Source organism: Morchella sextelata (genome assembly GCF_020137385.1).
Source record: "Morchella sextelata strain SCLS chromosome Unknown scls_19, whole genome shotgun sequence".
Lineage (NCBI taxonomy): Eukaryota > Fungi > Ascomycota > Pezizomycetes > Pezizales > Morchellaceae > Morchella > Morchella sextelata.
Genome location: NW_025408634.1, coordinates 602,620 through 613,741, shown reverse-complemented (window position 1 = coordinate 613,741; position 11,122 = coordinate 602,620). Strand labels below are relative to the sequence as shown.

General features: G+C 48.4%; 3 protein-coding genes across 3 annotated transcripts; 1 reads left to right on the top strand and 2 right to left on the bottom strand.

The window, feature by feature from the left end:
* Positions 1-245: 245 nt before the first annotated feature.
* On the bottom strand, positions 246-941 carry H6S33_005059 (uncharacterized protein; the record flags this gene model as incomplete). The annotated part of the gene is made up of 1 exon (XM_044836404.1): positions 246-941. The coding sequence occupies one exon, from the start codon at positions 939-941 to the stop codon at positions 246-248; it is 696 nt and encodes a 231-aa protein (XP_044690272.1).
* A 2,178-nt stretch (positions 942-3,119) lies between these two features.
* On the bottom strand, positions 3,120-5,588 carry H6S33_005058 (uncharacterized protein; the record flags this gene model as incomplete). The annotated part of the gene is made up of 6 exons (XM_044836403.1): positions 3,120-3,151; positions 3,207-3,395; positions 3,453-5,017; positions 5,088-5,319; positions 5,389-5,459; positions 5,584-5,588. 6 exons carry the CDS (start codon positions 5,586-5,588, stop codon positions 3,120-3,122), a joined length of 2,094 nt encoding a protein of 697 aa, XP_044690271.1.
* A 4,256-nt stretch (positions 5,589-9,844) lies between these two features.
* Positions 9,845-10,827, top strand: H6S33_005057 (uncharacterized protein; the record flags this gene model as incomplete). The annotated part of the gene is made up of 5 exons (XM_044836402.1): positions 9,845-9,890; positions 9,987-10,152; positions 10,314-10,569; positions 10,631-10,715; positions 10,775-10,827. 5 exons carry the CDS (start codon positions 9,845-9,847, stop codon positions 10,825-10,827), a joined length of 606 nt encoding a protein of 201 aa, XP_044690270.1.
* Between the last annotated feature and the right edge of the window lie 295 nt (positions 10,828-11,122).

Genomic DNA, 11,122 nt, shown 5'->3' with positions numbered 1-11,122 from the left:
GCCCATCCCCATCTAATCAAGGTTTCTAACTGCGCAATCTATAATGACTGCATCTATGATGATATATATCCCACTCATAGATCAATCACCACGGCGCTCAAAACCTCCAAACACGATACGCATATGCGCAAATTTAAACAAATCCAAGTCCAAAAAAAAAGTCCAATCATCATCATCAACGTGCGTGCCCGTAGTGGTGGGGCCGCCCACTCAATTCCTACCCGCACGCCCCACTACTTCACACCCTAATAGTACCTCTCATTCCCATACTGATCCACGACCACCACCTTCTCCCTCGTCTCCCTCGCCGAGCGCTGCGACACCGCCGAATGGCGCGGATTCACATACGACACGCTGCCCGACCGCCTCCCATGGAAATTATTATACCCATACCTCTCCCCGCCTCCGCCGCGCTGGCTCCCAGAGTACCCCAGCTCACCCCTACTGCTCGCCGCGCCGTCCGTGATGCGCTGGCTCGACCCGCGCGGCCCGCCGTCAACATATCTGATGCCGCTCGCGCGCGGCGAGCGGCCGCCGGCGTGGCTGGCCGACGAGTCGACGTAGTAGTCGACGTCACGGTTGCTGCGCGTGCTGATGACGCTGGCGCGTGGCGACCCGCTGCTGCCCCAGTGCGAGTCGCTCGGGGGCACTGCGGCGGCGGCGCCGCCTTGGATGATCATTGTGTGGGTTGTTTCTGTGCGGTCGACGCTGTGGGAGGCCGGTGGGGGCGGGGGCATTTTGATGGTTTCGATGACGGTGGTGGTTTCGCGGTCGCGGGAGCGCGAGCGCGAGCGGTTGCGGGAGTTGCGGACGGAGGTGTGGGAGCGGCGGGAGCGGTGGGAGCCGTGGATGCTGTTGCGGCGGGTGCTGTTGTGGCGGACGACGCGGGCGGGGACGACGGCGGGTTCGTCGATTTCGGGGCGCACTTTGATCATGCACATGGTGGGCGGTGGGGGGTGGCTACTGGCTAGCTACGGGCTGGGGAGAGAGGGGGGGGTTAGCAATGGTATGGAGGTGAGGGCGGTGGTGGACTGGCGGGCGGATTGACGCTTCGCGCCGGGTTGTCACCGAACGAACGAATGCTTTCAGAACATACCTGGGATCAATGATGAGGTGTGAACTGATGATAGCCGCCGGACAGCCAGGTAATAATAACAAGTCACAATAACAAGAACAACACACTCCACTCTACTGCTTCTCTGCCGGTGGTGGTCCCCTGCTTTAACGCTTCTTCTCAATGGGAGACGAGAGGAGAGGGGACGAAATTCCGCGAGTGGGAAAGAGTCGGTAGTCCGCAATAACAATTTATCGCAGGGACAGCTAGATGCCGCCGTGTATATTAACGAGGGGAGTGTAAGTAGAAATTATGAACGATCAGTACTGTCGAGGAAGACAGAGGGATGTGAAAGAAATGAAAAGGAAAGAAGGGAAAGAAAAGAAAGAAAGAGGAAGTAGAGAGACAGGAACAGCCGCCCAGGTGAAGAGGAAGAAGAAGAGGAAGATGATCAGCAGCAGCAGCAGCACAGCAGCACACCAGCGGCGGGCGGTACCACAGAGACAGACAAGACAGACACATGGATATAAAAAGGTGGCCTTGATTTCTTTAGTTTAGCAGCTGGCCGATCAGACAGTTCGCTGCCAGTGCCCAGTGTTCTGGTTGAGGGGAGTCTACCTACATGTGCATGTAGGTACTGTGCTGTAGGTACTGTGCTGTAGGTACTGTGCTCTCTCTGCCTACCTACATACTCTACCTACTCTGCTCTCCGGGCCACTGCTCTCACTCGCCCACTGCTCTCACTCGCTCGCCCACTGCTCTCACTCGCTCGCCCACTGCTCTCACTCGCTCGCCCACTGCTCTCACTCGCTCGCCCACTCGTCTTCACCTCAGTGACGTCGTCGTCCGGTCTCAAGAGTTGCATGCATCCCTGTCCCTCACCCACTCTCTCTGCCTCTGCCTGCCTCTGCCTGCCTCTCTACCACTCTTCAATCCTAGGCACAAATCCTCACCTGCCTAAAGCACAATCCCACAGTGCGAATCCATACATACCCGCCAGGCGAAAATAGAGTAGCGGAAACGACAGACAGCCAGAGCTTGAGACAGCATACCATAGTTAGGCACTTTCACTTTTAGATATACGCGCGACAGACAGAACGCGCAAGCTTGAATTGGCATTATCATCCCTGGGCCGGGATCGGAGGGCTGTTACTTTTTTTCCGTTTTCTTTCCTTTTCCCGCCCGCCGCCCACCAACCTTCCCTTCCCTTCCCTTCCCTCCCACTGCCAGATTTCCGGTGCTCTCACGATCTGGCATTGGCAGTTATGTAACTGGGATGGTGGTGCGGTGGAAACAGCCAGACGCAACGCACGAACCCGCCGGCGCTCAGCCACAAGCGAGACAGACAGACAGCGACACACCGGCGGGGAGAAAAAGAAGTTCCTCACGAAGGGGGGAAGTGCATCCCAATCACTACCCCCTGCTTTGACGTCACCATGGGATTCTGGCTGGCATGCCGTTATTGGACTTGCAATTGTCGTGTTTGCGCCATCGGAATTGCGAGAAACAGACCTCCAGGAAGTGGGTAAGGGTAAGGTTATATGCATGCATGCATCTTTTTTTCTTCCCACTTTCTTCCCGCCGCGCCAGTTGGATAGACAGGTACCGACCGGTAATTCGCAGATTCGCTTCTTTCTCCTGGGGGTTTTCAATTTCTCAAGGCAGAATCAACCTGGCTACATGTACCTACCTCTATTCTTCTTTGCACACTTTAATTGGTACCACCACAGCAACGCCGGAGAACCCAAGGGGCTGGTCATGCTAGAGTCTATTTACTCTAAAGAAATCACACACGACATGCATAATGACTACTGCTTACTCTAGAGAAAGAAAGAGTCACACACAACTACTGCTTCAATTCGAAAAAACCCAAATCTAACGCAGTCGCTCCCAATTACGAGGGACGGGATTCACAATTCGTGATGAAACCAAAAAGAACAGAAGAAAGTCTTTCCTAGCGGGTATTGTTGCTCTGAAAGCCCTCAACAAAAAATCGAAAATCACCGCTTCATTAAAAAAAAAAACCTGCCATTTTTCCCTCCCTCATAATGAAAACCCCGCACATTTACTCGACAGTAACGGACTTGGCCAAGTTTCCTGTTGGATGTTAGGAGGTGATGCCTACTGAATAAGGATATAGGGATGAACATACTTGGGAAGTCAACGTTAAGGTTCTCAGCAATGGCAAGCCAGTACGCAACAAGCTGAAGGGGAATAACGTTGAGAAGACCCTGCAAGCAGTCGACGGTTGTCGGCATCTCAATCTTCTCGCACTTCTCATTGACAAACTCCTCGTCATCCTTGTTGCAGATGACAATTGGGCGACCACCACGAGCAGTAACTAATTTTGACGTTAGCATAAATTCAGATTAGTGGACGGCTTCGGGTATGAAATTACCTTGCTGGTAAGCGTTCAATGATTTCTTGAAGATCTCGTCCCTGGTCAAGATCATGATGATGGGCAGGTTCTCATCTACGAGAGCCAAGACACCATGCTTAAGCTCTCCGGACATGACAGCCTCACAGTGGAGGTATGAGATTTCCTTAATCTTGAGCGCTCCCTCAAGAGCGGTAGCGAACTGGTTACCTCTTCCAAGGAGAAGCAATGACTTCTGGTTCTGGAAGAAGGTCTTGCACAACTCCTTGATGGCCTGGTCCTGCTCCAAGATGCTCTTGATCTGGTTGGAGATGTTGGCCAGACCATCCATGATGTCTGCCCGCCTCTGGATCTTTGACGCACGGTCCTCACTCAGCGACAGCGCAAACATGACCAAGGCAATGAACTGCGATGTGTAGGCCTTTGTTGATGCCACACCGATTTCCGGACCAGCGTTGATGTGGACACCACAGTGGGTGAGGAGTGAGATTGAAGATCCGACAACGTTAACGATACCAACAGTAAGGGCTCCGCGCTCAAGGCAGTACCTCAACGCCATCAGTGAATCGGCGGTTTCACCAGACTGTGAAACAAACACGCAGGTGTCGTCACGGAATACCGGAGCCTGCCTGTCCAAAAAGTCCGAGGCAAGCTCAACGGCGATCGGGATCTCTGTCAACTCTTCAAAGATTCCTCGCACAGCCATACAGGAGTGGTATGAGGTACCGCAGGCAATGAAGATAATTCTTCTGCAGCGGCGGATTGTGCTCAAGTATTGTCGGAGACCACCGAGGGTAACCTTCTTGTTCACAGCGTCAAGGCGACCACGCATAGTGTTGACAACCGACTCGGGCTGCTCGAAAATCTCCTTCTGCATGAAGTGGTCGAACTTGCCCTTCATGATCTCCTGAAGCTCCAACTCCAATGTCTGGATGGTACGGATGGCAGAAGCACCGTTGTTCTTTCCGGCACGATGGATGTTGAGCTGGCCTTCGTGGATGTGCGCAATGTCATCATCCTCAAGGTAGAGAACCTTCTTGGTGTGCTCAACGATAGCTGATGGATCGGAACTCAAGAAGAACTCAGCAGGCACGGGCATTCCGTCGTCAGACAGGAAAGCACGAGACTGGGATCTGTGAAGAAGGCTCTTGTCCGGAGGAGCCAAGCTGTTCTGGGGACCGGACTTGAGGTTCCTCAAGGCAACGTTGTGTGAAGCCTGCTCGGCCGGAAGAGGAATTGAGTCGGAAAACTCAACATCAACAAAGTCCACCTTCATCTTCCTTGAGGTCTTGACACCGATGACAAGAGGAGATCCCTTACGGGCAGCAATGACCTCATGGGGGTAGTGTACAGACTTCAGCAAAAGTCCGAAAGCACCCTCGAGCTCTGAGATGATGGACTTTGCCAGGGTGGTGAAGTCAATGCTCTTGTTCTGGTCGTAGATGTATTTGGCAAGCTTGGCGATACACTCGGTATCGGTCTCACTCTCAAAAACCTCACCCTTGCTCTCCAAAAGCGCCTTCAATTCCTTGTAGTTTGTGATGATACCATTGTGAACAACGGTGAATCTGAATGTGGGGTCACTCCTAATTGAACAAAAAACAGTTGATTAGCGCGATTCATGTTCATATTTCAATTATGTGAGAGGAAATATACCTATGAGGATGGCAGTTGACGCGCGAGGGCTGTCCGTGGGTGGCCCATCGGGTGTGGGAGATGGCAGCGTGCGAAACGAAAGTAGCATCAAGGTCGGGCTTGGAGTCAGCGATGAGCTGCTTGAGCTTCTCAACCTTTCCAACTTCCTTGAATGCGAAAACCTCGCCCTCCTTATCTCCGTCAACCGCTACACCTGCTGAATCATATCCACGGTACTCAAGACGAGAAAGACCTAAAAGAGTTATCAGTTAGCGGATTTGCCATTTCCGTACCGAAAATAGTAACAATTTTCTGAGCCTACCTTGGATCAATGTGTCCAGGATAAATTTACGATCCTTCTCAACAAGGTAATTGATGTATCCGAAAATTCCACTAATCAATCAACAATATTAGCTTACAATTCAAATTATTTTTCTTTCACTATTTTTTCGATTTCATTTTTTTCTTGCTGGGGAGCTAGTGGGGGGATGGATCGAGCTGCTTGGGCTTTCCTTACCACATTGTGATATCTATAAACTGAAAATAAGTCTGTAAAAAATTCTGTTCAACCTAGATAGAGGTTGTGATGATGATGAGGGAATTCTCTTGATGGATTGATGGATTGATTAATCGATAGGATTGATGGAATGATGGGAAGATCGTTGGAGGTGAATCAGCGAGGAGGTTAAGTGGATATGTGGGGTTGATGGAATGATTTGAGCGAGAGGAAGAAAGACGGGCAGAGTAGGAGGGATTACGGGCTCTTAAGTACTCTGGTCAGACTGGGTCCGTGGAGCCTGAGAATTGAAGGCGGAGGAGTAGATTGTAATAGAGGAGGGGGAAGTTCTCGTGTCTGCTTGCTTGTCTGGCGGGCTGCTGCAGCACACAGCAGCTTGAGCTATCCCATCCAACGCGACGGTCCACCCACACCCCTCGTAGCCCCTCCTACCCCATGCACGCCCAGCCTTGGGGCGGAAAGGGGCCCTTTCAAAGACAGGGAAAGTCTGCCGCAGCCCACTCTGTGCAGCCACCAGACCACAGGGAATCCGATCAGCTCTTTCCCCACTTCAGACCTGCTAGATACGGAGCACAGAAGCCTTTGCATTCCGATCACCTATTAGATCACATATTAGTACACATGCTACTCACGGTCCTTCCAGCACTAAATTTCGATGGCACAAGAGGTACATCTAGATTTCAATCCAGCGCTGCAAAAAAAAAAAAGACCTGTACGTGCGCTGGAGCTGCCACGCAATATCTTAGACATTTTGGTGAGTATTTCTGCTCACTGAATAGCAGGCGAGAATTCACAATTACGCAGCTGGTTATTTCCTATCAGAATTTCTAAAAAGGGATCCCGCTTTCTTTTTTTTTTTGATACCTTGCGTCTCGGCGTTCTCTCACAGCTTTCCTTTTCATGGGTAGCTTTCCATGGACTCGTCATTAGTTTTCTTCGCTTCTTTACATATATACGATGGCTGTGTTTCTAGAAATAGGAAATAGGACTTCAATCCGGCTTAAACAAAGCTCATGGAAAGTGGGGAGTGGGGTGAAATGATACCTCGATACCTAGGTACAACTATTTCTAGTATACCATGAGGTACCAATGTGTTATTACTCTGCTTGTTACCAGTTCTATATCGCATACCTGGTCATTAATCGGCACGGATGGCGGGCACTGTTTTTGGATTAAAAAGAATAACCTTCCGTTGCAAAAGTTCAATGCTCCGGGAAGCTAGGCTATTTTTTTTTTCCTCCTGCAAAGAACAAAGGGTCTGTCCATGTTCAAAAGCGGCTGGCAACGACAGATGTACTAAAAAAAGAAATAAACATCTTTCACCAACCCCAATCATCGGCCCTGTGTCTTCATTAGATACCCGCAATCATCCTCCCGAGAAGAAACCTGGTTCAGCTCACGATTTGACCGAATTTGCCGAGTCGAAAGTAAAACTTTTCCTTCCCTTTTGATTCCGTCTGTAAAGGGTTAGGCTGGGCTTCGGGATGTCCCCGAGACTTTCTTTTCCCAACTTTAAAAGGATCGACTCCAATGAAAGCCAAAATTTCGTACGACCGAAATGCTTTTGGCAGTGAATTGTGTAACTTGCGCAATTGATCACGAAACCACACGCCAGAGATGTTTATAGGAACCTTTGGTCCAGAGCAACGGAAGGTCTAGGTAAGCTTTGAGGGGTTTGGATTTTTGGCAAGATCCGTCGACGATAATGAGTGAAACAATTTTGCGGCTGATTTAGAGTATCTTTGTTCTTTTATTAGATTGGCTGACCAAAACGTGTTTCCAGCCCTACAGCTGTGTCACGATCACGAGTTTTGCTACTACCAGGATTCAAGCTTGGCTACCGCATGCCGCTGACCTGGAATCACGAAATATGTGCTTAACTACAGTACCGTACATCATGTATGACATACATACAATGATCCTAACTTACTAAGATATCGTCTTTTGCTGCTCGTCAGCGTAATATGAAAGACTGACAGGTAATATCGTACTTCACATACAGGACAAGGCTGAACCGTGGGCTAACCAGGATATGTTATTGTTTCGTTTGGGGTGCTAGTAAAAGCCCGTGGCTTACCGGCATACAACCTCAGCTGAGATTTGACTCGGTGAGAGGGGCCGGGAAGCGATTAAATTGTTGTGCTTCAGTAGTGCTCACTGCTCAGTAGTGCTAATCATAAACTACATATATGGCAGGAATGGGCCATGGGGCTGACAATCTTGATCATGAAGCAGGTAACTGATCTGTTTCCGTGTGTATGCTTAATTCCGTAAACAGTTCATGTGTTTTTATTCTTGCTTTTCTCGGGCCTGTACTTCGAGTTCAGGGTCATTCGTGTGTGTCAGGAGGGTTTAAATTTACCCGTTTAGCAGAGTTGATGTTTGGAAACCCCTCAATTAGAGAAAGAAAGAAAAGGGATTTTGATAAACATTGTTAGTAGTACGTAAACTAAAGGAAAACTCAGTTGGGACGTATAACAAGTCGTGCACTTAAGTATTTTCAAATCACAAGTCGATTCGTTCATTTACTGCGAATGCGCCATTGAACGAATCTTAACTCCGCAGGAGGTCTAAATATCGATCCAGCTACTTGCCTTAATTTCCACAGCTAAGCTCCAATAATTTATACCTTGCTTAGAACTCTAGAATGGCCTCCTGCAGTTAAGCTTTCCACCATGTTTATCGTATATGTCGTAATTACATAACCTCAGCAAGAAGTACATTAGTCTAGCTACATGTATGTGCATAAGAAGGCGTTCGTGCGCTCAGTGGATGAAATTAATACTGAAGTCTTTGACGGTACCGCATACTCCGTTAAAATACGGTATGTTCTTGTAATTCCATACTGATGTGGTAACAGTTTTACCCCCATTTCTATCAATCAGCCACATACTTGAGGTAGTGAGTACATATCCGTATGTACACCCGCAGGAAAAAAGTGAGGAAACAATGAGTAGCGTGACAACGAGTGCGTCTAACTTGACATCCCCACACCCGCAATACAGCCTCACGAGTATTCCCTAGCCATGCCTTTTGACAAGTCTGGAAAGTGAAGAGAGGCTACTCTTAATGAAAACATAAAAGTTATTGAAGCCCAAGCTAGGGAAGAGTGGGAAAGGCTAGATTGGGAAAATGTATATAAATCATTGACAGCATACCAAAGAGAATTGCAGCAGTAGTAAAGAACAAGGGAAGTCATAAAAAGTGGTAAATATAGTTCAGAGGCCGTAGTATCTATTCTGTATCTCATTGTGTAGTCATATTACTTCTATTCGTTTCCATTTTCACTTTTTCATTAGGGTTCTGATTGGTTGCACTCGTTGTTTCCTCACTTTTTTCCTGCGGGTGTACATATATGTGGCTATACGCTTGACTCTACCCCTTTTCAAGTCTTGATAGATTCTGCCCTACGAGACCCTGGCTCCTGGGATCCTTGTTGTGAGTATTCTTAGTTTAATTTATGATGGTACACAACTTCATATATATAGTGAAAACACCAGCATAAACCTCTCCTTCCTCAATATATCGTACTACATGCAGATAGACGGCCTCCCTGGCCACTCGAACAGTTAACGTAGAAAAGAGAATATCAACGTTGTAAGTGGCTTCTGTACCTCTTCTCCACCAATCATCTTTGACTGTCCGAGTGAGGGGGGTGTCCGAGTGGCTAGGGAGGCCGTCTATATCATTGTATCTACTAGTAGTACTACCTAATCTAGACCAGGGAAGTTACCAAACTTCCTCGCAGTCTTGGCACTCGTCACGTGTGTTGTGCAGCTAAAGACCCGAGTGACGTGGCTGCCAGTGATCAGACAGACAAGAGTCGACGAGGAGGAGGAGGAGGAAAGGGGAATTGAAGAGTGAAAAGAACTCGGATAGAATCGTAATGCATGGCTAAAAGAAGCTTTTTGTCGTCTCTTGTCTTGCTTGCCTAGGTAGCTAACGCGAGTTACGAAATGGTATGTAGATCCGCTAATCGGGCTAGAGATATCTATCTTATCGAGACTTCAACCACCCTCGTTCATTCCCCGGACCCCTAATCTGTGGTTATTCGTACCCCTCCGCCGAGTCCGTCCCCCATTTGCTCTGCGTTGTCCCTCGTCCCACACTCACATATTTCCCCCACTACCACCATCACCTCCTACCACCACTGACTGCTCTTCCATCCTCATTTTCTTCCCCATCTCTCATCTTCCAAACCAATCGATCCATCCAATTATCCACCAGCTCGTTGTTCACACTAAAATACAACAAAATCAAGATGTTCTCTGGCACTAAAGGTCCTGGTGAAGTTGAAGCATTGGATGGTATGTTTTTGCATCCATTCCCTTAGCTTACTGTTCCTCTTCTTGCCAATCAGTACCCCACAATTTCAGTATAGATTCCAATAAATAAATTTTCAGGAACCAACCTCCGTGTTCTCATCGTGCACGCCCGCTGGAATCCTACCTTGATCACACCTCTCGTGGAAGGCGCGAAGAAAAAGCTTCTAGAACGTGGCGTAAAGCCATTGAATATAATTACGCAGAGCGTCCCTGGTAGTTGGGAACTGCCCATAGCCGTTCAACGGTTCGATTTCCCTTTGAGAACACCTTCCATATTATCATTATTCCCTGATACGCTGGAGAGAACCACTGCATATTTTCATCCATCCATCCCACCCACATAAATACAATGTGATATTTTATAAAATTGAAATAAAGCCAATATCTAAGACTTTGATTATTCAGATTGTATGCTGCCTCTCAGGTCCAAGCTTCCTCAGCTCCTTCTGGAGACCTGCTTGGGGGTCTCGGTCGCAGTTCAACTCCAATCCCCGGTTCCACCTCCGGAACCTCAAGCAAAGGACCATTCGATGCTATCATTGCCATCGGGGTGTTGATAAAGGGCGATACAGTGCACTTTGAACACATTGCGGAGTCAGTCTCCCGGGGCTTGATGAGGCTTCAACTGGATTTTGGTGTCCCAGTTATTTTTGGGCTGCTGGTAGGAATATATCTGCTTCTAATACCAATGAAACGCGGGAGTTCTAACTTTTGTTTTGAAGACTGTTCTCAATGAAGACCAGGCGAAGAAACGCGCTGGGTTAACGGCAGATGGTCACAACCACGGGGAAGACTGGGGTGAAGCAGGTGAGCAGCTATTCTTAATCGAAAATATCTCCAGATTAGAAGACTAAGTCAGGCTATAGCTGTCGAAATGGGCGCGAAGCGAAAGCTCTGGGCGGATGGTGTCATCGGGTAGACATCATAAACGAATCATTGGGGAATCATTGGGCAATCCGTGGCGGCTCAAATAGTCCAACATCAACATAGGTTTTATCGGCCGCACACCATGATGGTTTTCCCCTGTCGTTATCTGTCAATTCCTTTTTTATTTTGTGCTTTGAGCTTGAAAGCGAAGACAAGAAGTCACAGAGTTCTCGTCCGCTGCCATTTGACTGGCAGAAAGCAGTTTAGAAGTCCGTTATTTGTATATCATGGAAATATTATTTTTCGGCCGGATGAAAGCAAGAAAACAAGGACACGCAAGGTGATCA